A 27,792-nucleotide genomic window follows, 5' to 3' on the forward strand; every position below is an offset into this window, starting at 1 on the left:
TTGAAACATTTTAGACTCATTGGAAAATGAAGATGGAAAAGTTGTATGAGTTAACAATGTTGATCCTGAAAATGAACTAAAGGGCGAAATAAGAAAAGGGTCGTTCAAATCCGTCCGACGATTAAGTTGATATATTCAACCATAACCACGGGTGGTGAAGTATTGTGGCTTTTGTTATAAAATACATAAAATTATCGCACATTCAATAAATCTTTCGTGGAATAATAATACAATACTCGCGTAATGTCACATCATATTTGTGGATACAGTCTGATAAAGAATGGCATTTTTTACTTTTCAGTTTCAACAAAATAACTCGAAAAAAATGTGGCGTATCTTGAAACAAAATAAAATAATTTTAAATAAGAAGAAAAATATTCCAGATTATCTGAAAAGTGTTGATAAGGTCGATGATTTTTTGTTAATTCTATACCAATAATGGAACCTCCACCAAACTCACTTAAATATTACAAAACTAACTGTTCAGCTACCTCAAAATTCTGTTTTAAAGAAGTGAATGATCTTTTTGTTCTTCAAACAATAAGTGATATTAAAACAAATGCAACTGGTTGTGATAATTTGAATATAATGGTTATAAAACTATGTTGTCCGCTATTGTTGAGTACATTACCCACATAATAAACTTTTGCCTAATTGAAAATGTTTTTCCTAAGATGTGGCGCAGTGCTGTTGTGAAAGTGTTACCAAAAAAAATATTCCCACTGAGTTTGAAGAGTTACGACCCATTAGTGTACTTCCGGCTGTATCTAAAATACCAAAGTCATAGAAGTTCAATTCCTGGAGCACATTTCAGAATTCAACATTTTACCATCTGGGTTTCGGAAGGGATTCAGTTGCGCTACATCATTGCTGCATGTTGTAGATGACATTGTCAGAGCTTCAGATATAGGACATTGTACAGCTCTAGTACTTCTTGACTTCAGCAGAGCCTTTGACACTATAAACCACGATTTATTGATATCAATTTTACATTACGTTGGTCTGTCAACTTCAGCTATCACCTTGCTTGCCAATTATCTTAATGGAAGAAGTCAGAGTTACGTTTGATTGAACTTTTTCATCTCCCCTATCTTTTCAACGCGGAGTGTCACAAGGCTCTATACTTGGGCCGGTCCTGTTTGCTCTTTACTCTTCCAATCTTATAAAAAATTTGAATCGCTGCAAGGTGCACTTCTATGCGGATGACACCCAAATTTATTATAGTTTCTCCCCTCAAGATGTAAATTATTCTTGCATGATACTTAATAAAGACTTGGATAATTTTTATAGGGTTACAACAGAACACTGTTTACTCCTAAACTCCCAAAAATCAAATGTTCTATTATTTGGACCAAAGTTCAAACGATCTTATGTTTTAGACTATCTAAACATATCAATTAATGGCGTGAATATCGAGTTTGTGGAAGAAGCGAAAAATCTTGGAGTCATCCTTGACCACACTCTCAGATTCGAAAAGAACTTGAATAACTTAATTCGACGTGCATATTCTTCTTTAAAATTGATATATGGAGTTAGGCAGTATCTTCCACTAAAATTGAAATTAGTATTATATGAAGCACTAGTTTTATCACATTTCAACTATGCTAATACTGTCTATGGACCACATTTGAGTGAGCAGTATAAACGTAAAATTCAAAAAATACAAAACTCGTGCTTGAAACTTATTTATGGAATAAAACGTTCTTAGAGAATCTCTCATAAGCTCAAAAATGCCTATTGGTTAAATATGAATAACAGAAGAATCTTGCATACCGCCAACCTATTCCATAAAATTATTGTTACCAGAAAGCCTGCCTATCTGTGTGGACAAATTTGTATATTTTTCCTTTGTTTTTGTATTATTTAAAGAAAATTCAATAGATAGGTTTTTTTAGGGTAAAGTGGAAGAACAGTTCAGTTGTTGAATTTAATCAGGAACTGAACTGAACTTCCCCCTTTATTTTCAAAAATTTTCTGTTGTTGTATTTCCTCAATCTTGTTTTTTTAATATATTTTTTGAAAATAATAAAGACGACAATTATTATTATTACTATTATAATCATATCACATATGCGAACAAAAAGTACATGATTGGAAGTCCTTGCATTTGGTATCAGACTCCTCTTCAGCTGTCACGTGAATATAGTAGACCAAGGTGTTGAAGACACTATCATCACATATTATGACGGAATCCTTGGTCTCTGATTTGATCTGAGTCCATTTGACCTGACGAAGGTGAGAGGCGGGTAATTGCATAAAACAAAATATTCGATGTTGTCAAAGAAAACCTTTACATAAGCTTATCCTCATTTAGTCGCTGGGATAAATTGGTAACTCCACAGTCCCCAGCCAAAATCATTCTAATTTGCAGACACTACACTCGACATAATGAAGCCCATAGACTCCAAACTGTTGGAACTCTTGAAACGAGTAATATAAAATGCAAACTTCTTTGATGAAGACTCATTACTTTTTCAGTTTTCATATCGTGTTGTTGCGGTTTTCCTTGAATCTCTCCACTGCTTCAAAAAAATTTAATAAAATGACAAAGCATATGTGTAGCAGCAAATTTGTTATTCTATGACAGGACCGGCCGAAGTTTATTCTGGTACTCAGAGATGACTGAAGGTGAAAAATACTTCTATCGACGAACTTGACATCTTTTTAGTGTTCTCAAATGAGAATATTTTACAAATATGAACACCCACAATGAATTATATTTCTGAGAGCGTGAAATGGGAAAAATTTCATTGAAGAAATTACCGAGTAAGAGAAAACTAACTATAGTTAGTTTTCTTGTTCTACATTTTCTGTCACCTGTTCTGTGTAACATAGATTGCATCATCAAAGACTCAAAATTCATATTCATCAATTTTCACATTGTTCAAAAGATCTTCGCTTTCAAGCGGTATTCTAATGTCTCATAATGTTATCGTTTTGTAATTTTCTTATATCAAATTTCAATATTTCCAAAATATAAAAAAAATTAAATCTACGTTTTTTTACATATCTGTAAAACTATATAGTTTTGAAAAAAATCTGAAAGTTGAAAAATGTTTCTCTGAATGTGATTTATAGGATAGCCCATATGCAAAATTTCTACAAAATCCATATTAATAATAGGTGAATAATAATACAAGGAATGCTTTTAATCATGACTGTGTTAAATTCCAATTGAATTTGAAAAAAATGTTTTTATAATACCTATAGCGTTGTCAAAACTAAGAAGTTTTATATAGGTTATGTTAGCTCTTTACTACAGTAGTAGTAGTAGTAGTTTTTTTTTCATTGAAGAAGAAACTCTTCCCATAGCCAAATTTCGAATGAAACTATTCATAAAAATTCCCAGACACATTTTTATAGAGAAATTATTCTCAAAAAATGCAATTTCCTATGTGCTCTTATATTTTATCCTGTAGAAATGAAAAAATTATTTTTCATAATATAAGTTCTTTATATTTTCAACTATTTATAACCTCTAAGAAAATGAAAATGAATTTTAAATTCATTTACTTATTCCTACTCATCTCGAAAAATCTTGATACCACTATAATAGAACAGTCTATTTGTTTCTTAGGAAATCTTATTCAATTTACTAATATTTCTTCCAAGCATTGCTTTGCAAGCTTTCTATTATTTTGGCAGAGTAAGTGTATTTATTATTCATATCACTCCAAAGTAATATTGGCAACTTGAAGTACATAATCTGATTTGTTTTATAATTCGAATTATCTTGCATGTGCTTCAAAAGTTTTTATACGTGCATTTGAATCTTTTTTTTCCTGGACGGTTTCACGTATTTTTCTAGCCTGCTTATTGTCCATTCTTTATGTGGTGCCATACATTTACTTGCACCATGTGCAATATTGTAATAAAATCATAAGCAACAAAAGTCATATCTATTTCATATTATAAACTTTCATTCAGACTCCTTTGATTCTCTGACACCTTTGGGCTAGTATTAATTTCTAGAAACAAAAATGGGCGCTCTTCTCCATCTTCTTTCCTGCAATATACGTAATTATTTTGACAGATTTGATTAACTCAACTCTAAATTTTGAAGTCATTCTAATTTTTTTTAATACTCAACAGAACATAGCTGACAATATGTCAAATAGCTCCAACCCAGTGAAAGATCCAGAAAAACTCCTCCAAGACATGGACGTCAACAGACTCAGGGCCGTTATATACAGAGATGTGGTGAGAACGTTTATACAGGCACTACATTTTGAGTTGCATACTAAAAAATTGTCTAACTCTCTTTATTACAGGAGGAGACAAAACAGGCCCAGTTCTTGTCTCTCGCCATTGTCTATTTTATTTCGGTGCTGATGGTATCTAAATATAGGGACATTTTGGAGCCCCCTGTATCGATGAGGGTGCCTAGTCCTGTACAAGTGGTTCGTAATAATGGCACGTCCTCACATAATTCTGGCAGTCCTCAAGGTGAGTATTTGTTTATATTTCGAGTTTTTGCGAAGATAAATTCGGAAAATGGCGTACAAGAGAAGTAGTCTGGTTGTTTCAGGAGAATTATTTTTATTATCATTTTTAAGTATATCAAAATTGATGTTCTAAAAAAGCTAAAAACCTAAAACTTCGTTGAGAAATGTGTGAGGTACACCTAGACTTCCTACGACCAGATATATTTCTTTCAGGTTTCCAAATGAACGACCCGTAAAGGGATATTACGAAGGAGATTTTTTGAAAATCTGATTTTTAATTGATAGACAGGCTAAATCATAGTTTCTGCATTTTGAATCCTGATGATTCGTATTTGCAAGCAAAAATCACATCCACGCTTTTCACCATGCATTTTTACATGATAAAATATTCACATTTTTGTGAGGCTAGAGAAAATATTTCTTGAAAATCATTTTATGTTATCTTCAAGAAGTGATTTTAATATTTACTAATACCCGTCTTTTCTCAACCTCCACCTCCAGGAAATGTTATCCTGTATATGTTCAATAACCTATTGATTTTGTTTTTCAAGTGATCAAAAATTGAAATAACTTCAATAGCACTGCACTCAAATTCATGTTCGTTTATGCCTCTGAATGTAAAAAAAATATATTTCGGAAATTCCACTGAACAGATATAAAAACTTTTTTATCATTCGGTAAGATAAAGTGAATTTTCATTTTTCCAAAAAAAATATTCATTTATTCATCTATTTCTATTTTGTTCTCTTCATAGTAGCCCCCCTCAGATATAATACACTTTGGTTTTAATCTCTTCATAAAGGCCGTCCTTTCATGGGTCTCTTCATGTCCAAAATTTCCGAAATAATTGCATGGCATGAGCCAATCGATATGCCGACATCCTCAGTAACTTCTCTAATAGTTATTCATCGAGTTTTTATTACAATTTTATTTCTTTTATCAACATTTTCATCTGTTGTTGATGTGCTGAGGCGTCCAGGGCGAGCGTCGTCATTCACATCTTCTGGACCTTCTGGGAAAAGTACCACTTGTACAAATTTTCTAACTCGGAGTAGAATCACCGTATGCCACTGTCAATATTTCAAGTGATTTTTACACAAAAGTTGATGCAAATTGTTTTATTCACTTTTTTCAATGGCAAAAAATTGGCGGACACGCAAAACAGTTCTACTTTCATGCCTTTCACCAACAAACTAAATATACTAAACAGCTAAAACTGTGAAAATATTTTCTAGACGATTGTACCAATATAAAAAAATAAAGAAATCGATAATCAAATGTATGTAGCCCGTGAAATTTGAATATTCACCCTATTTTTTGAACAGTTCACAATGTCTTGACAATTATTTGGATTAATATTTTTTAGTGAGAAAACATTCAGAGGAAAAATAATGCCTAGTCCGAGATCTATAATGCCTAGATCATTTATTTAAACTGAAGACTAATTTCTACAATACCAGAGTTCTTGAAAGCTCTTGAGTGAACAAATCATAATAAATTTTCTTGCATTAATAACTTCTCGTAGAGGTAGATTTTGATTCTTCTTGAAATTAGTTCATTGAAGGTAATTACTTTCAGAACTGTCGAGTTTGAACTTTTCTTTGAAACCATACCAAAAAAGAGATGTATGGTCGTTCTGTATTGAATACACTTTGCTATTAACTACTTGTAAAAGGGCTATTCATTTTACAAGTAGACTGTCAAAATTGTTCTATAATGATACGTGTACAATAACACTTCGTGAGATTTTCACATAACGGTTTACAAAACCGCGATACGTGTTTCACTATAGCTTCACATAGCTTCTTCAGTCGTGTTTAATATCAAACTGCTTTGTTTGTTACTAAACACGTTATGTATGCATACAGTGCTAGTCAAAAGTCCCCTCCCCCCCTCGTATTTTTTGAACGGGTATACTTATAATAATGCAATTTGGAGTGTGGAAATAAACGGATGTAGGCTTCTTAACTGGTCATAACAGGTGACGCAATAGTCATAAATGACGTCACAAGGCCACTGTGACCAAAAATTTTAAATGGGACCCTATGGCAAGTGACAGCTCGTTTGAAAGGTATTGAAAATACCTATTCAGTCATACCAATTTCGTTTGGGTTTCGGCTGATTTTGATTGATAAATTGAAGAAATACGAAAATTATAGTTTCGCATTTAATTAATGAAGATTTAAGAACCAGTTCTTATAATAAGTGTTCAAAATGTGCTCCATCTACTTCCTGGCAGCAATGCATCCTATTGCTAAACTCTTGTCGTACTCGTCCCAGTGTGTCAGCGGAAATTGCCCTACATTCTTCAACAATTCGTTGTTTCAGAATGGCAATACTGTCAGGTGCTGTAGCGTAAACCTTAGATTTCAAGTACCCCCTTAGGAAAAAATCTAATGGTGTAAGGTCCGGTGACCGAGCTGGCCATTCGATCGAACCTCGTCGTCCAATCCATCTACCACGATATTCTTCATCTAGGTAACGTCTTACTGCACCGTAATAGTGTGCAGGAGCACCATCTTGTTGAAACGTTATTTCCAAGTTGTCGAATTCATCTGGATTATCTTCTAGAATTTCAAGAATTAACGCCTCAATATCAGTTTGTAACATCTCCAGATACAATTCACCGGTTAAGTTAGCATTGAGAAAAAGAGGCCCAACTATGTGGTTTCCCAAAATACCTGCCCAAACATTTACTTTTTCTGGAAATTGAGTATGTTTTTCACGAAAGATGTGAGGATTTGTGTCACTCCAATACCTCACATTTTGAGTGTTAACATTTCCATTGAGAAAGAAAGTACTTTCGTCAGTAAAACAAATTGTCTGTATGTAGCCTGGTTGTTGGTTCATTTTATCGGACATAGTTTCACAGAATTCTAGTCTTCGGTCGGGGTCATCATCTGAAAGTTGGTGCACCATTTTTAATTTGTATGGATGAAATTTTTTTTTTTTAGCCAACACCCTATGTACTGTCCTTTGACTGACTTCACAGATAGACGCATTTTGGGCTGTGAAAGAAGTAGGGTTCACTACCATTTCTCCAAGTATGTCAATTTTTTTGTCATCACTAATTGTTGGTCGACCAGATCGTTTGGCATCTTGAACACTACCTGATGCTTCAAACTTCCGAAGAAGCTCCCTCAAATAAACCCTCGATATAGGGCGATCGGGGTACCTCTCATTAAACAGTCGTTCCGCTGCATGGAAATTGTTTCTACATTCACCAATTATTAAGATAGCTGCTACTTTGTCGGCTACAGTACGTACCATTTTGCCTATGTAAACACTTAAACGTCTCGTTAAACAATAGCTTAGGTAAATTTTCAAGGTATAAACAATTTTGACAAGTAGATAATTCAAACACGTCAACCTTTTTGACAATGAACCAGAGGCGTACTTTAAAATCTTTATTAATTAAATGCGAAACAATAATTTTCGTATTTCTTCAATTTATCAATCAAAATCAGCCGAAACCCAAACAAACTTGGTATGACTGAATAGGTATTTTCAATACCTTTCAAACGAGTTGTCACTTGCCATAGGGTCCCATTTAAAATTTTTGGTCACAGTAGCCTTGTGACGTCATTTATGACTATTGCGTCACCTGTTATGACCAGTTAAGAAGCCTACATCCGTTTATTTCCACCCTCCAAATTTCATTATTATAAGTATACCCGTTCCAAAGATACGAGGGGGGGAGGGGACTTTTGACTAGCACTGTATAATGAAATACGGATTTCTGTTCAAATATTTATTTATTTGCAAGAAATTACAATGGTTTATACAAGGAATTATTTATACAAGAAATATTCATATAAAAATATATAATTTCAAAGAGAGCTATTTCATCATCGGTCTAAATTATAACAAAAAAAAACACAAGGAATATGACTGAAGTAGTTCTTTAATGTTATTTTAAATTTTTCTGTGTTGGAAAATTATTTGTCATTTGATAAAATGCCTATTTTCATTAACAGATTATTGAGCCATATTGTTTGATGATCATGTTGATTTCTATATTCTATAAATTTCATAGTGCAGTAATGAAATGTTCAATATTTTGTCATGGATTTAATATCGCCAATTCCATCGAAAATCTCAATAACCATGTACTAACGAAATGTTTCCTCTTTCTCGCATGCAGAAGGGAGTGCTAGACCTCTTTTTCCCCAATGGTCCCATCATGTTTATCCCCAATTCCTCCCCGGTTCCCATCCTAATGCTGTGGCGCACAATAATTACGTTCGTCACAGGCATTCCTTTCTGAAACACAACCATAACCTTAACAACAACCACCATTCTCACCACCACAATCACAAAATTGACCACCGTTACCACCGCAACTCTATTGTGAGTCGTTCAGGTAATTTTTCGAAAAAGTGCTGACTCTTCTTTTTTAATTTAATTTTATCAGCACGCTCATATTCACCGTATTCTGTCGTTTTGATGTTGTCATGTGTCATGCTTAGTTTTTTCCATAAAGGGCAATCGGTTGTTGATTTGGATATTGGGAATAAGAATCATTGTTTCATGTTTGGTTTACAAAAATTTAAAATATAATATCGACAGAGGACTCATACAGTTAATTTTAATGTTTCTCGTTTTTCGGTAGTGTTAACCACCTTCCGCTTGAGAAAGTACTTCTTTCAATTGTCAATTCTTTGTCAATTATTGGGTGAAGTCTGCCAATTTTTTTATTTGTAATATTTGATTTTCGTATCTTTTTCCGTGTCCTGAGGGTAATGGATCTTTATTTTATTTTATGTTATTTTATTTTATTTTATTTCATTTTATGTTATTTTATTTTATTTTATTTTATTTTATTTTATTTTATTTTGTTTTGTTTTGTTTTGTTTTGTTTGTTTTGTTTTGTTTTGTTTTGTTTTGTTTTGTTTTGTTTTGTTTTGTTTTGTTTTGTTTTGTTTTTTTGTTTTGTTTTGTTTTGTTTTGTTTTGTTTTGTTTTGTTTTGTTTTGTTTTGTTTTGTTTTGTTTTGTTTTGTTTTGTTTTGTTTTGTTTTGTTTTGTTTTGTTTTGTTTTGTTTTGTTTTGTTTTGTTTTGTTTTGTTTTGTTTTGTTTTGTTTTGTTTTGTTTTGTTTTGTTTTGTTTTGTTTTGTTTTGTTTTGTTTTGTTTTGTTTTGTTTTGTTTTGTTTTGTTTTGTTTTGTTTTGTTTTGTTTTGTTTTGTTTTGTTTGTTTTGTTTTGTTTTGTTTTGTTTTGTTTTGTTTTGTTTTGTTTTGTTTTGTTTTGTTTTGTTTTGTTTTGTTTTATTTTATTTTATTTTATTTTATTTTATTTTATTTTATTTTATTTTATCATTTTATTTTATTTTATTTTATTTTATTTTATTTTAATTTATTTTATTTTATTTTATTTTATTTTAATGTAAAGATTAGTATGTCTGTAGCTAAAGAAATACTTACAATTGAGTTACTGGATAGAAAAATTCAAATTCAGATTTGCAGTAAGATATTAACTGAAAAAGAACTAACCTCAGAGACTAAGCTAGAGAAAAGTTGGACGAAAAATCAATTGTTATATAAAATGTGCTTCAATCTTTTTTTGAAAGTTAAAATTTTGGTGGAAAATATGTCCAAATCTGAACAGCCGCCAAAATTGGAATTATAGTAGCGAAGGCATCTCTGTAAAGTATATACCAATGTGATTTACTAATTTGTGGATCCGAAATAAGAGGTGATTTTTTAAGAGGTATAGGATTTTATTTCCAAAACAACACAAAAAATTTGAAAAAAGTGATGAAATCTTTATTGGAATCCATAGAACGATCAATATAATTCAATGTTTGAAGATACTTTCATGCAAATGTTGTCTGCGGCTCCGCTTTAGATGGCCCATGCGCAAGGTCCAATTTTGGCACACTCTCTCTAACATATCGACCGGTAATTCACGTATAAATGCTTCAATATTGGCTTCCAGAGCGTGAGTCGTTGCTGGTTTGTTCCTGTAGACATGAGCCTTAACATGACCCCACAAGAAATAATCCAAAGGCGTTAAATCACACGATCTAAGGCGGCCAATTGACGGGCGCCAAACGTGAGATAAACGGTTCACCGAAAGCGGCTCTTAATTGGGCTATTGTTTCGTGTGCCGTGTGGCATGTGACACCGTCTTGTTGAAACCACATGTCAGGCATGTCCAATTCTTCCATTTTGGGCAACAAAAAGTAGTCAATCATCACATAGTAGCGCTCGCCATTAACAGTAACGTTCCGGCCATTGTCGTCTTTGAAGAAGTACGGCCCGATGATGCCACCGACTCATAATCCACACCAAACAGTGACTTTTTCTTGATGCGTTGATAGCTCTTGCAATGCTTGTGGCTGGTCTTTACTCAATTTCACTTATTAACGTATCCATTCAACAAGAAATGAGCCTCGTCGCTGAACACAATTTTTCGATAAAAACTTTGCCAGCACCCATTCACCAAATGTTAGATGTTGTGGGAGGTCGTGTGGCTTCAATTCTTGCACCAGCTCTATCTTATAAGGTTTTACACCCAAATCCTTTCGAAAAATGTTCAACGTAGTAGAGTAACAGAGTCCTAATTGCTGCGAACGCCGGCGAATCGACATTTCACGGTCATCACGAACACTGGCGGATACAATCGCAATATTTTCTTCGGTCCTCACTCTAAATATGCGTGTTGGTGGTTCAATATCCAATAACGTAAACTGGGTTGATGATCCAAAAGGACATTCTCGGAAAATGTCCCAATTACCCAAATGAATGTGGGTGAAATGCATTTGAAATTACTGTAGTTATTTTTTAAAATTTTCATACTCAACTGATTGGCCTTTATGTGTGCTAGACTTCATCTTTCATTGGCATTTTTTTTTAATATAATAACTCTAGAGATGATCATAACTGTTGGTTCAGAGGTGTAAAAATTGGGTATGATGAACAAGTGTATTTTTGTACTTATATTTTCAATGGAAAGTTTTGTTTTATAATTTGATTGTTTCTCATGTTGATTAGATTTAGAAAAATCAGTCTGTTTTTTTTATCTAGCGACAAGATCATTTCAAGGGCACGAAGACAACGAGTATGATATAATAACAGCTTATGTAGAAGACAGCAATTCTCTACATCAAGAGAATGAACTGCATTCTGGACCAGCATCCATCAAGGTAAGAATTCTGACTATAAGTTACTATAGTTCTCTTCAAATTTGGATCAAAGTTGCTGTCTTCAAATGATGATTAACTATATAATTATTTTTTATTGACTTTATTTTCACCTTCCACGAACTGAAATATATGAAAATTGAAATGGAGAACTTTAATACAGGTGTCGAAAGGGCAAACTTTATCAATAACTATCAACAATTTTACCTATCAAAAAATAGCTAAAAAATAATACAATACTACAAAACTTATCTTGACGTTTCATACTCCAAAATCTGCCTTCGTCTTCAGAAATGAACAAAATTCAAATATATATATGCAGTTATTCTTTTGCTGATTGATAATTTTTTATATTCATTCCATTTTTCATTCAACTCAATGTTCACCGTCTGATTTCAAAATATCTTCTGTTTGTCTTTTTTTGATGTAATCTTGATGTGTCACCAATATTACTTTTATCACAAGAACAAAGTATCTCATAAATGCAATTTTTGTTTTTTCTTCTGTGTTGTTGGGTTTTGTATATGTGAGTAAAGATCTGTGTATTATTTGTTTTGTAAAAAGTTCTAACATCATATCTATATCCAATCCGTCTTATCTTTTCAGAAAGTCCTGGAATGTAAGATATAACGTTAGTTGTAAAAGGTGTCGGTAAATGTTGGGTCGGTAATTTTTGAGTTGGATGTAGTTGAATTTGTGATGCTGTTTTTAGGGTCAGTTGGTTTTTAATTGACTCTTTTCTATTGCATTTATCGTTGACTTTATGAACGAATCTGGAAAAGCGATATATTTCAGAATATATTAATGATATTTCTTTATTGAAGTTTTCAGATGAATTGCATATCAATTTTGCTCTATTATGAAGACAATTTATCATCCCTTTTTCAGATTGTGGAAGGTGAAAACACTCAAAAAAATTTCGATAAAAAACTGATTTTACTCCACAAAAAATTACTTCCGTTCAATATACAATAATATCTTGGCTCTTTAAGTTTTTATTACTAGGACTACCTCAAACTCAATATGACAGTTGAATGAAGGACCGAACAATTTTAGAGTGAGGAGAGATTAACCATGATGATAAATTAAGTACATGACCTATTGATTTTTGAAACGATTCTCATATATTTATTTTATGAAGTGAGAACACCTTTCGAATTTTTGAACAGTTAGTTAGAGGGATATGATTTTCATTCATGGTTAATTGTTCTCTGAAATGATACTAATGTGGTGTGTGACATACAGTTTGCATTGTAGATAGCATTTTACAATATTTCACTAGAGTTGGTCACTTCATTTCCATTTCTTCTTTAATGGGAAGATCGATTTGCATGAGTTATTAGAACTCGTTTAGTAATTCCATCTCAGTTAAAAATAGCCAACTCTAGTATATGGATTTTAAATGGGAGTTGAGTACAGAAAATTGAAACTGGAGCTGGGTCAAGGTTTTTTAGTATCGATTTCATAATTAATTGAATACATTTATTCATCAAAATGCATGTATTGCCATGATTTTGAAAATTTTCCTTTCAAGCACACGCTTTCATGGATAATCATTCACGATGAACTTTCAATCAATTTATTGAAATTATTATACACTCAAGTCATTTGCTTAGCAAAATTTCGATTTTTGTTTTCAATTGAATGAACTTGGTGCACTCAGGATATAACCAATGGAATTATTCATCGAAAAGAATAATGTAATATCAACTCAAGATTATGAATTCATCCGAGTAATGTAAAACCCATCAATGACATTGCTTGTTATCGAGCACCAATTCTGTTCTTTCATTTCACTCCATCTAACGAATTTCAACTTTTTCATCGTTCTTGTACCTTGAGGGAAATAATCATTCATATTTCCTATTTTTCATTCAATTGTTTTTATTTATTGATACTTATGTTTCCCATTCATATCAAACATTTTAAGTATTACGTATTGATATAGAATTTTTAAATATATTCCGGAAAATCCTAGTTTTTTTCATGATCTTGAGCTCTCTTAGCGATTCGGTTTTTATCTACTCAATCGTCGCAAAAAGCCGTTCTTTATGGGTCTCATTAATCTTGGGAACAGAAAAAAGTCACAGGGGGGCAAATCTGGTGAATACGATGGCTGAGGCATGATAAAGGTTTTGTTTTTGGACCGAATAAAAGAAACCGTTGTTTTCAATGGAATCGATCCTAAATGACTTTAACTGAGTTCCCCTTTTATTGTACTCTCTTCCAAACAATCGTATTTGAAATCTAGTTTTCAGCACTGTTTGAGATTTGGGTCGCACATTTTTTGGTTCTTGTAAATTGTACGTATGTAAAATTGTGAAATATTGTTAGTTTAGTTAGTTAAATTGAATTTTGAATTTTTTGATACGAATGTCATTTTTATTTAACTCATGCTCCTCCAAATTTGAAATAATTCAATTAGACAGAAGCTCGTAATGTATTGATATGTTATCAATGGTGTCAATCAATTCATTAAAAAAAATATCCAAAATTGAGTCAGACAAATTACACAACACAACAAAGTTTTTGTTTCGGGGTTGAAATTAGATGATTTTAATGTATTTCCACGTGTTAAAACCGAAAGTGACCATAAAAATTATATATTAGCTCTTGTTTTCAAGATATAGTATCATTATATTATATATATGTATATTGAGTTTTCAACAAATGAAATATTTCATCACCAACAGTTGGTACACATGTTTGTTTACATAACACCCCTCTCATCAGCTGTTCTTAAGTAGTAAACATAACCTATGTGAGTTTGTCAATTGTACACACGTGGTTGCTATTGAAATTATCGTGTGAAGTTGATTTTTAAATTAATTTAAGTGCTGATCTGAAATGCCTCGAAAGTGTGTGAAATCTGTCGATAGCTTTTGCTATATATGTGGTGAAATAACATTTAAGGCTCAGAAACGTAAAATGACACCTATCGTTAAGACAGCCTATGAACATTATTTTGGTGTGAAAGTTGGGGACCAAGATAAATCATGGGCTCCTCATATATGTTGTAATTCTTGTTCCGTCATATTGCGAGAGTGGCTGAAAAATAAAAACCGGGCAATGGCTTTTGCAGTACCTATGGTTTGGCGTGAGCCTACCAATCATACAGACGACTGTTATTTCTACTTAACTCCTCCCATTAAGCAAGGTTTATCTATGAAGAAAAGAGGAACGGTTAAATACCCTAATCTCCCATCTGCTCTTCGGCCTGTACCACACTCAGACAATTTGCCAGTCCTTTCTCCACCCCAAAACTATGAAATTTTAGAGGAAGGTGATGAAGACTGTTTAGAAGGAGCAACCCATCCTTCTACATCCTATGACCTTGATTTTGAGGTAAGCGATAGGTCTAGTGATCCGCACAGAATTAGTCAAGCAGAGTTGAGTGACCTTATAAGAGATCTTCGCTTGTCTAAGGAAAAGGCTGAGCTGTTAGGGTTAAGACTACAACAGTGGAATCTTCTAAAACATGATGTGAAAATATCTCAGTACAGACAGCGTCAAAAAGATTTGCTTCCTTTTTTTGAGAAAAAAGAAAACCTCGTAGTTTGTTCTGATGTTAATGGTTTGATGGACTGCTTGAATTTGGATCACACTCCATCTGAATGGAGACTGTTTATAGACTCTTCAAAACTAAGCTTAAAAGCTGTACTTCTGCATAATGGAAATCAGCTACCCTCTATTCCTATAGGTCATGCAGTTCACATGAAGGAAACGTATATAAATATGAAAACACTTCTCCAATCAATCAAATATGAACAACACAAGTGGCACATCTGTGGTGATCTGAAAGTCATTGCTATACTCCTAGGAATGCAATTAGGGTTCACCAAGTACTGTTGTTTTTTGTGTCTGTGGGACAGTCGGGATAGAAAATCTCACTATAAAAAAATGAACTGGCCTACACGAGACCTAAACCCTAATGAGAAAAATGTAGTTTACGAGCCTCTTGTAGATCCTAAGGATGTTCTCCTTCCCCCATTACATATTAAGTTGGGACTAATGAAAAACTTTGTGAAGGCCATGGACCAGGGAGGACAAGCTTTCAAGTACTTGAGAGCAAAGTTTCCCAGGTTGAGTGATGCTAAAGTCAAGGAAGGCATCTTTATTGGGCCTCAAATCCGTGAAATCGTAAATGATCCTGCTTTTGACATGATTTTAACAGGAAATGAAAAAAGAGCCTGGGAAGCCTTTAAGGGGGTTGTACATGGGTTTTTAGGTAACAAAAGAGATGATAACTTCACAGCATTGGTTAAAGAGCTTCTTCAAGCTTACCACCAACTTGGATGTAACATGTCCTTAAAAATTCATTTTCTTCACTCTCATCTTAATTTCTTCCCACAAAACTGTGGAGCTGTGAGTGACGAACATGGAGAAAGATTCCATCAAGATATTGCCTTAATGGAACAGAGATATCAGGGCCGTTGGAATGAAGCAATGCTTGCAGACTACTGCTGGTCTGTGTGTAGGGATGCTCCAGAAGTGTTTTATAAAAGACAAGCTAAATGACAGCGATCTTACAATGAATCGGATGGACTTAATTGAAATTTGGTGGTACAAACTTCTTTTATTTGTCAAAACACTAAGAATAATGTTTTTTTTTATTAATTTTGTACTTAAAATATTCTAAAAGAAACATAACAATATTGTTTTATGTACTTTCACTTTTCACGTATAGTATAACTACTCTTTAAGATTAAGTACTGTGTATCTCAAAAACCAGAGCTAATAAAAATTTTTCATTGTCATTTTCGTTTTTATCACCCCAAAATTAGTAGAAATTGACTAATTTAGTGTAGGAAATATTCAAAAAATATGTTTTTGTTGTGTTGTGTTATCCTTTACCAAAATTACCAAAAAATCAACAAACTTTTTACCTCAATCAAAATGTTTGAGATGAGTATTAATAAAACGTTTAGCTAATTTTTGATAATTAAAATAAAAGACATGGTACTGATAAATAAATAAGAAAAATCTCTCTATACTGTTATGTTATTGTGGTAATATTATAATTTATTGTTACAAGTATGTAGTCAATTATTTTATTTCAATGAGGAGGAAACTGTTTGAACTAACTGGGTAATTCTGGCTAATATAATCAATCGTTCTATCAACCAGCCAACTAATTAACAATTAATTGATGAAAAAATTCTTTCTTCGAATTTCAAATGTCTTCTCCCTTAGATTCTTAGAGATGCTACGAATATATTTTGGAAAGAAAACGATAGAAGTAATGATAATTGGTGAGGAACAAATAATAAATTTTAACATATTTCGAATTCAAGTTAATTTGACTGGACTAAAACACAGGTACGTTTCTTGGTATTGATAAATTCATGTTATATACAAGGTGTATCGTAAATTTCATAAAATAAGTTCACCTATATTAGATTATGCCACATTTTTTTTTTAACTAAATATACAAGATTTTTTGTACAAAACTCAAGAGTCGAGAGGGGTTTGGGAATTCATTTCAGATCCACTTTTACGTTTAATGTTATTACTGTTTGGGCATCTTCTTAGAGTTTTTTTCATGGCTCGTAGGTATAGGAGGAATAACTCTCAATTTTTTTGGCAAAAATGATAAAACTCAGTTGGTTGATATGATGATAATATTCACATTACGAAAAACTAGTGCTCATCAATGATTTTGACTATAAATATTGACCAGCAATGCCACTGAAATAACTATTTCAATAGTATTATAACAGAAGACAGTTGTGACTGCAGTCACATAATATATCAGGTTACATCAGATTCGGCTAAAAAATGTCTACAGTATTTTTCTTTAATTTGACACACTATATCTTGAAAAAGAAACAAATTATACAGTACGGTTATAAAAAGTTTCATCTTTCTCAACTTTTGACAAGGTCTGACAATCTCAACATGAAAACATCAAGAGGCGTTATATCTGGTAATCAAGTGGGTCCTTTTAAGAGATCACGTCTGCCTATCACCGGTTTGGATAATTGAAAAGTCGAAATGAGTTTTCAATTGATGTAACTTTTCGGTAAAATGAAGTAGCACCTCCTCATCACAGTAGATTGATTTAAAAGTGACTAGATGACAATTATCCAAACTGGTGTACAGGTAAATGTGTGATCCGTCAGAATGGCCTGCTAGATCACCTGATACGACGCTCTTGTATTGTTTTATAGGGATCTGTATAATTAATAAGTACACGTTACACCGCGCAGTCTATTCTAGAGCTCACGATGCTCTGAACAAAATTACCCCAGAAATGATCCAAAATGTAAAAAAAACAATATATAATCAATTAACTGGTTTAGTGATCCAATATTTTTTTCAAAAAGGGTTAGTTGGATAACATGATCATATTTAAAAAAAAGATTGTTTTCTTGCCGAATTCGAATTCAACTAAATTCTTATAACTGTTATCATTTCAATGGTTCGAGAAATCATGTATAATTAAATGAACTACTCACCGAAAAGGAGTCTCTTCGTGTTGAAAATATAACTATTTTGAAATAATCAGACATATTAGATTCATCATAAAAATAAAAAACACTTAAATTATAAAACTGTGTAATATTAATTTCACTGTGAACTTTCACTGTGAAATTAATATTATAAGGAATTTTAAATCAAGAACAATTGCCATCTCCAATCTTTAGTTCCAAGAAAAGTATTCAATTATTGGAGAATTACCTAGTGAAAAATGATTTTCCAAGAGCCCTTATTTGAAAAATAATTAACGAGATAAGTTCATTTTCTCAAAATACAATAGTCAACACCAAATATCACAAAATACCATCACAAATAGAAAATTTGTCTGATAAACTTGGACTTAGTAACCTTGAAGTGACTTTTTGAAATGAAAACACAGTTGGAAAGTATTTTATCTCAAAACAAAAAAGTAAAACACCGCACAGTATACAAATTGAACTGTGAAAGCTGTCCAAAATGCTATGTTGGTTCAACCGGACGATATCTCAAAACGCGAGTTTCAGAACACATAACAGATTATAAAAAACTGAATATCAAAAACCCCACAAACCTTGTTGAACATGAAAAAGAACAAGGACACGTTTTTGATTTTGAATATCCGACTATTATAGATGTTCAACCATATTTATCCAAGATACTATTTAGCGGAATAATACATATATTCCAACACGATAGTGTTAATACTAGAAGGGATGTCGATGGCCTCAATACGGCATATTTCAATTTATCATAATACTTGAGGAGGAAAATTACCCTTTTTCATCTTGATTTTTTCTGTCATTGATTAAGACAGACACCATCTTATTAGTACTATAGATAAAACTATTGGTTTGCTTCATATCATTGTATAGTGTTGTAGTCCTGAAAATTTAATAATTTTAGTATTTTTTAATTTGATTATGTATTTTATATGTCTGATTATTTAGAAATAGTTATATATATTTTTTTGATACAGATGAATCAAAAATACCTTCAGGTTCTGGTGCAAGTATTTTCAGTCGCAAGCCCAGGACAGAAATATCAACCTGCCTAGGAACCTATGCGACTCTATTTCAAGCGTAAATTTATGCTTTTGAATTGTGCGCGGAGAAACTGGAAGAATCCAACCTCTTACACAAGTCAATAAAAACATTCTCGGACAGTCAAGCGGCGTGTAAGCTCTTGGCTTCTACCGAGCAACGTCTAATTTGGTAGTAAATTGCCAAAAACGACTCCCTTCGATTAAAAGATTCAACAGATTGTCTCTGCTCTGGATTCCTGACCATACTGGCTTGCAAGGCAATGAGGCTGCTGACTCCCTTGCAAAGAAGGGTGCGTCAAGCAGCTTCATCGTACCAGAACCTGTCATTGGCATCGCTTTAGGCTTTGCCAAACAAACTTTGAACACCTGGATGGGAAGAAGATTTATGGACTTCTGGCAGAAGTTGTTGGACTACAGTAGGGATGAACTACGATGTCTAACAGGCCTTCTTACAGATCACTGTCATTTGAATCATCATATGCAGAGACTCGGACTGCCGGAAGACACTGTGCATAGCCTCTGTTTGGAAAGTAATGAAATAGCAGAGGACATAGTTTGTGTGCCTGCCCCGATGGGGACCGAATCAGATTTTCGGAATTTAGAAGAGCCGTACTCGTAACATCAGACCATACAAACTAATCGGCTTCGTTAAGACGCTGGGTTTATTTGGTCGAGTGGGAATAGGTGTGAACCCTTGCAGTTTGAAATGACAAATTATCGTAATTAACCGAAGTGAAATTTGATTTTTTTTTTAATGATATTCAGTGTTTCTTTGCAAACTCTATGAAATGCTGATTACTGAGGAACGGCTGATCCGATTCACAAATATAGAAAAATGTCAGGTAGAGAATTGACATACTTCTGTAACAAGATGCCTTTTTCCATTGAAAAGTACTGAAAATGATACTTTTTTATCCTGGAGCTTGATATCTTGTTCCATTCATAAGGTACGCACGTGCATGACATTATATGAGTAGGAATCAATTCCTGAAATCGAGTCATCAATTATGATACACCCCGTATATTAAAAATTTATGAAAGTTATTTTTACCAAGGAGTTTGAAAATTCTTTCCCACCAATAAATCGTCTCTAAGAATCAGGGAAGCTTCACAAGGCCTAACATCTCCTTTGACTAACGACAAGCTTAGGCGTTTCCACTAACTTTACATCTCATTTGCCTTGCGGCCTGCCTCTCATTAGGTAAACGCCAGGCAGCGTCCTTCTCTGGCTCATGGGTTTCTCTGTTAATTACTCTTTGGATGGGATTAGGCATGCGAGAGGTTGTGACAGTGCTCGTGTTAAGCAGGTAATGCATTTGCTAGTTTAATTTTATTCATTTGTTGCTGAAGAGGTATATGTCACTTGCAATTTGCTGAAAGGAAACGTACACTTTTGAAGAGAAACTCCTGTTTTCCAACTAGATAGATGAAAACTGATGGCTGAGTCAAATTTTATGAAAAACCTAATAGTGAAATTCGCATATAGATATCTATTATCGTTTCTGAGTTACAGCATGTTTTTCGAAAATGTGCATTTGCGAAAAGTTGCTGCAACTTTTTTCCTGTCAAAAATTTCTTGTTTCTATGCAAACATTTCCAAGTCTCTTTTCACGTAGTAATTCAATGGTGTAAAATACATTTTTCAAATGAGATATTTGAATAGTATTGACGGAAAACTTTTTTTATGAAGCACCCTGTATATTCCTGCAAATTTCAATAGAACACAAAATTACCTTTCCAAAAATGTAGCATACTTGATGTTTTACTAGTCATTTTCAAAATACCGAGCTTTTAGGTTTTTTCATGTAGACTTTGAAACACACATTTTGGATCAAGTTGGCTTTGAACGATGCGTCGATAAACAAGACAAATCTTTACTGGTAGCTGTCAAATTTTGATTCAAGCTGTAAAAAAACGCTCTTCAATTAGTGGTTTTTGTTCAATTTTCAAACACATTCGCAATGAAGGATGAGAACTATGGGGAAAATGCAGAAACAGCAAGCAATTTGTATCACGAGATGTATCCAGAGAGAAGAAAACCTTTTAGGGACATTTTCGCAATATTGCGATACAACCTAATTGATGGTGGTCAAATTGAAAAGAAAAGGCCAAAATTATATGAATCAAATAGGGAGAAGGAGCTGTTGAAAATAATCCCAAAACGAAATTTGAAAATATCAACAGGCCTACCAAGAACTAACGTTAGGTGGATTTTGTAAAATAAAAGTGGTAAAAACATAGAAAGTTTCAATTCTCTTTTCTGCATTATGGTTTCCTACCACATAGTAACCGGCATTTTCAACAGCTACAACCCTTATACTTGGGCACAACCTCATTCTATTGTGGAGCAGAGAAGTGAAAGAAGATTTGGATTTAGTGTGTAGGCAGGTGTTTTCAGGGGTACAATTATCAGCTGGTTCATTTATAATGGCACCTCACAGAGGTATTTAGAAATTTTAAGGCAAAATATTGAACCGCCTGTTGATGAATTGCCACTAATGGATCTCAGAAAAATATACTTTCAACAAGACGGGGCTTAGTCTAACAACACTGCAATTGTAACCAATTTTTTGGCTGCAAATTTTGGTAATACTTGGTTAGCCAACCAAGGACCCAACCGTTTGCCGCCAGGTCACCAGACCTAAGGCCTATGGACTTTTACCTCTGGGCAAGGTGTAAAGATCTCATTTATTAATTTCTGAACAATTTTAGATACGAGTTGAAAGCGGCAGTGATGCAATGTTTTGCTTCTCCGACTCCTATTGAACTAATTAATTCGGCAAAAAATATTCAGAAAAGGTGTTACCTGTGTGTAGGAGAAGCTGGTAGGTATTTCGAACACCGTCTGTGAAGAAATATATTTCATTGTTTGTTCTTTATAATAGTGATTATTATTCTTGAAGTTTAATTTATTAGTAGTAGACATGGTATACCTATCTTGTTATCAGTTTTATTGAAACTATACGTTTCAATTACAGCTGTTTTAAGCTTTCTCAACATTTGATACCACTACTGAACAATTTCTTTCTCGTCGTCCAAAGCCTTCTCTATCAAAGTGTACGTTTCAATGTCTACATGAGAAAACCTGAACGATGTGTATTTTGAAGATAACTCTAGCAAAACATCAAGCATGCTATTGAAACATGCAGGGTTTCTCATTTGAAAAAATAATTTTTTTACACCTTTGCATTCTACGCAAAAAAGTGGTTAGGAAATGTTTTCATAGAAACAAGAAAAAAATTTGTCTTTCATCATCTTTCAATACATAATACTCGTACATGCATATATAATTTTTAATATAGTCACTGTTTTACATATTTTGAATATAATGATCAATTGAACTAATTTACCTAAATAATTTTTGAACCTTCAGATTCTGTTGCATATTTTTTATCTGTAATTATCATCCTATACTATTTCGTCTAGACGTGTGAGTTTTTTGCTTGAAACCATCAGTGTTACCAGTAACAAGCCTTCAGTAATTATCCTCATATCGTTTATATTCGGGAGTTACACCATTTATTTCAATATTGCAAGTGACCTATAGTTCATTCACATGAATGACTAGTTTCATAGATAGATCTTACATTGATGTAATTAAGTTATATTGACTAATATGCATGTTCATTAATTGATAGACTTGATTCTACACTATTATCTTCGAAGCATGCTTAGCCAGCTAAAAAATTTCTAGTTTCATTTAGAAATTGAGAGTTGTGATATGTGAATGAATAGAAAGGACCTCATTATGCCCATATAATGCCTTTTTTGAAAAGAACGTCCTGTATAATCAATTATTCCTACACATATGCATCAGGTAATGAAAAAAAGTTCACAAATTGTATAAAAACATATATCGTTTCATTTTGATTTTGATATGAATTCATGAGTTTGTACAAAACAGTTCCTTGAAAATCTCAAAACCGATGAGAACTTTTCAATGGCCTAGATTCGACACGATACCAAGTCCGCACCCCCATATAAGACGTTTTTTCAATGAGAAATATAACTGAAATTTGACTTTGCAGTTACTGTTTCTTTGAAAAATGTCCGATTGAATAATATTTGCATATTCACTTCTGCCATCTATACACGTTGTACCTACTCAAGCCACTATTGAAAACTATGCTTAGGGCAACAGTGATCTACAGCTGGATGTTGACAACTCCACCTAAGAGATGGCGCAGTAAATTGCTACTCTGAGATGGATTCAGGATCAACTCTGAAACATTATGAAAAACAATTACAATTAGAGAGCTGGGCCCACCAGCTCTCCTGATTTGTTGGACGGCATCTGTTAGTTTTAGTGTCTTGAGTAACGGTAACCATTTGGATTGAAAGTAAACTTATTTTCTCCAAACTATCCTCGTGTATAGATGGCGCTCGAATGAATTTTATAGTCTGAACGAGTTCACGTTTTGTACAAAGATGGCACGAAAAGAGTCGATGAAATGATTCAAGTTCTGTGGAGTTCGAGATAAAGAGAGACAGAACAAATGTAATTGACTTTGCTCGTCAGTTAACAGGTGGCGCATGAATATATTCATATGAATTATTGAATTTTGAAGTATTTGAATCTGCTGAAGTGCAGAATTGAAAAGTTCACCACTAACAGTTACTGCATAATAAAAACCACTGAAGAGTCCAATTAGTCGGTAACTGATAATATTCATAAATTGTGCTCACAAATGTCTAGGTATACTTAGTTTTTTAGATGGTTGGAGTTTTGGAAAATATTCTTTTTTAAAACCCAAAAAATTCATTTGTGAACAATGGAGGCCGTTGATTTTTTTTTGTTTATAAAATGGAGGAAGATGGTTTTCGAAACGTCAGCCATCTGAACTAAGAATAAAAATTTCATATTTTCAAGTGATTGTTCAATTTGTTAACAAAATTTATGAATGGCATAAGTTACTGACTAATATTGGACTCAGTGGTTTGTATTATGCAGTAATTGAACTTTTCGTTTTTAATTTTGATTACGATCTATTACATAGTTAAGAGATTAAGGTGATTTTCAATGTTAGTTTTCAAAATGAATAATTTTCAACGTTTTGGCAGCTTTTTTGAAATTTGTAAAAACGTTTATATACAAGTGAGACCTGGTAAGTCAAGACCATTCTTAGAAGGTATTATTGTTCATAGTGAATATTTTAGAGTAGGTATGTATTCTAAAAAAATATTTGAAAAAAAATTGATCTGAAACCCCCCATCCCCGCAAAAAACAGCAAATAACGGAAGAAATCGATAAAATAATGTTTACTATTGATGCTAATGGGACAATTATTTCACCATATATGGTTTATAACGCATTAAAAAAAATCACAAAGAAAAAAGAAAAATTTAGAGGTAATAACGTTGACATGGATGAGAGATTTTGAGAAAAGTGGGTAGAATCATGAAATTTGGGAAAAATTAGGCCTCCTTTTCCTTTTTCTGATCTTCAAAACACCGAGGACATATTTATGTTCTGGAATCTTCAAGAGACCAATAACAACCATAAAAATGTGTTGGTGAATGATTTTGTAGTAACAAAGTTCGAATGAAGCAGATTTTAGGTGCGAATTATTGAAGATATAGATATAGATAATAGATAATGATTGATTTTCGGTCAATATCTGCTCTTCTGGCTACATGTTTCTTCAACAAGAAAGTGTTTTACTTACAGTTCTGAAAAGAATGATTTCATTCAGTTTGATTATTTTTCATTAATTGAAGGTTAGTTATAATATTCTTCTCAGTTGAGTGTTCCTTTTACATATTTTCTGGCTATAAGTCAAAAATGTTTAAATGTCGAATATAGAACACGCTAAATGTTTTTCTTAGGTGTCTACTTCTCCAATGAATATTCATATTTTTCTCCATGCTCGTGATTGCATTTTAAAAGTGTTACAGTATATGAATTCTTGTGCAAATTAATCGAATAATATTGCTTTCGCAGAGCACAGATTCCATAGAAGAGCTAAACTCTGTACATTCCGCCGAAACAAACAACCTAGGATCGAACAGCGAATTGCCGCTAGACGATAACGACAAAGTGAACGCCGATGAAAACTGGACGGACATCAATCTGAATGAAGATGGCGACACTAAAGAAGAAGAAAGAAATATCCAGAATATGTCACATTCCCACTCAGCATTGGACATGGAAGGCAATCTAGCTTCAGAAAGGGGAGAGAAGCACCATCCAGAAATTTCAGTGGTGAGAGTTCCAGACGGAGTTATCCAAGCCCCAGCTCAAATGAGGCCTGACGACTTACCAGTGAACAACTTGGTGGACCACATATCTATACCAACGCCGTCTAGGGAAGCTTCTCTGACGCAGAAGTTGGAAATGGCTCTGGGGTCTGTTTGTCCCTTGCTCAGAGAGATTATGGTGGACTTTGCACCGTTCCTATCTAAAACCCTTGTGGGTTCCCACGGCCAAGAATTGTTGATGGAGGGAAAAGGTCTTACCACGTTCAAAAATAGCAACTCCGTAGTGGAACTGGTGATGTTACTTTGTTCTCAGGAGTGGCAGAATTCTCTTCAGAAACATGCGGGTCTAGCATTCATCGAACTCATAAATGAGGGGAGGCTGTTGTCTCATGCGATGAAGGATCACATCGTACGCGTTGCGAATGAGGCGGAGTTCATTTTGAACAGGATGAGAGCCGATGATGTTCTGAAACATGCCGATTTTGAGGTAAGTTTATTTTCAGAACTTGAACTAGACAGAAGTCAAATTCATTTATGAAGTACATTCTGCTTTTCTGTTGACTGTAAACATTTTTTGGTTTGTTTCATGTATTTTTATACCATTTTTATTATAGCTACAGTACATACAATAAGAAGGTGCACTACGAACTTTGTAGTTGTGTTCAACTTTTGAAGGTGTAGCAAATCGAATATTCTATTTGTTTCCTACATAGTAGTGATGTTTTTTGTTAATAATCGGCATCAGTAGAATAATCGGAACTACTTAGACCAGTGAACACGAATAATATTGACAGTATCAACAATTTGGGCAAATAATCTTTGATTTCGTCTTCCACTACTTTGTATTAAAGATTCCGTCGTTTGATATGAAAGAATCCCATTCCTTAGAATGGGATTCCATATTCAGATATAATTTTTTAACCCCATATTTTGAAAATGAATGAAATGGGACTCACAAAGCATTAGTTCATCCACGTTGATGAAGTTAAAGTGATAAACAGATAACGAAGGCACGAAAACAAACAAAAATAGGGCTCTAACAACATGAAACTTGTGCGAACACAGATATACTAATAATGAATGAGCTATGGATATGAAATGGATATGAAATCAAACTTCATTCATAAAATCAATTGCAAGAAATGTTTGGAATGTTATATAGGACAAACGGGACAATACCTGAAGAACAGGTTGCCTGAGCATAAAAAAGATGCAAAAAAATTAATATTGTCATTCCAACAGCCCTCGTTGAACACAAAAGTACAGTTTTGATTTTGCAAATGCCACTTTCTCAAATGTTCAATCTCATTAGATAACTTGTTCTTCAATGAGATTATCCACATTTTTGGGCAAGCAAGTGGCAACACCAGAAGTGACATAGAGATATTGAATAGTACTTCTTTCTATTTGTTGAATCGGATTCCTCAACGTTTTGTTCCAAAGTAGTTTTCATCATCTTTTTTAATCTGCATTTTTGAAAAAATGATGAATAAAAACGTCCAATCAATGTGAAATTGCAACGATACGTCGTCAAAAACGAATTATAACATTTTTAATCTCTTTCCCAACAACAAAATTTGATACAAAAATTGGTATTGTGATGGCTGACATACTATAGTTGAACGAGGATGAACTCTAAAGATCAGCGTTAGATTTAACTAAACTTAGGCATATATTCATGAAATCCAGTCTCTTATACTCTACGTGTACATGCAAAGATGTGTAGCTATTACGTTATACGTGAATCCTATGAATATGCGGAAAACGTACATGTTGAATATAAGGATAATTTGAAAAGGAAGAGATGATTAACATAACCGATAGAGTCAACTCTTTTCCATGATTTGTAACGATAATATTCTAATATTTCTAAAGAGATATTATCAACACAGGCTTTCAGTAATTATGAATGATTTATCGGTTTAAAGACATCTGTTTAAATCTGTTTTTTATTAAACAGCCGTCACGTCGCTCTCCTACGAACGACAACTCTCAAAAGTCGAAACTTGTGCGAGCTAAGGACTAACGAGGTCTTACTTCTTGACGTGAGATTTCTAAAACTCATATTTAATATATTTTTTTGAAAACGGAAAATACAGATTGGGTTTCACAATTACAAACTGTTTCATCAAATTATTCTGATTCTCAATTACATTTTTCAGTCCCAGTGTGCTCAAACCTTATTAGATCGCAAAGAAGAGGAAAGAATGTGCGACCATTTGATAACATCTGCCAGAAGAAGGGACAACGTTACGGCTAGCAGGCTCCTTGAGAAAGTTCGTAACATTATGTCCAACAAACACGGCGCATGGGGATACATGGACTCCTCAGAACCTAGATTGAACGAGTTCTGGAAACTGGATGCTTGGGAGGACGACGCCAGAAGAAGAAAGCGATTCGTACACAACCCGTTGGGCACGACTCACCCTGAGGCAAGTCTCAAAGCAGCAATCGAACACGGAGCTCCCGAAGATGCGATTTTGCAGGTATGAAATATTATCATTC

The 27,792-nt window shown here is 33.4% G+C and overlaps 1 protein-coding gene across 3 annotated transcripts in view; it reads left to right on the forward strand.

Moving 5' to 3' along the window:
• Positions 1 to 27,792, forward strand: part of rg (A kinase anchor protein rugose) — a 941,222-nt gene that overhangs the window by 648,253 nt on the left and 265,177 nt on the right. For all 3 annotated transcript variants that reach the window (XM_074183269.1, XM_074183270.1, XM_074183271.1), the window contains exons 22-26: positions 4,093 to 4,200; positions 4,272 to 4,446; positions 11,473 to 11,591; positions 25,031 to 25,774; positions 27,450 to 27,773. In XM_074183269.1, coding sequence (XP_074039370.1) covers positions 4,093 to 4,200; positions 4,272 to 4,446; positions 11,473 to 11,591; positions 25,031 to 25,774; positions 27,450 to 27,773 — 1,470 coding nt within the window. The remainder of the gene's footprint in view (positions 1 to 4,092; positions 4,201 to 4,271; positions 4,447 to 11,472; positions 11,592 to 25,030; positions 25,775 to 27,449; positions 27,774 to 27,792) is intronic.

Source organism: Leptinotarsa decemlineata, unplaced genomic scaffold (assembly GCF_025532065.1).
Source record: "Leptinotarsa decemlineata unplaced genomic scaffold, Ldec_3_MD MMD2_tig00026336_RagTag_RagTag, whole genome shotgun sequence".
Taxonomy (NCBI): Eukaryota; Metazoa; Arthropoda; class Insecta; order Coleoptera; family Chrysomelidae; genus Leptinotarsa; species Leptinotarsa decemlineata.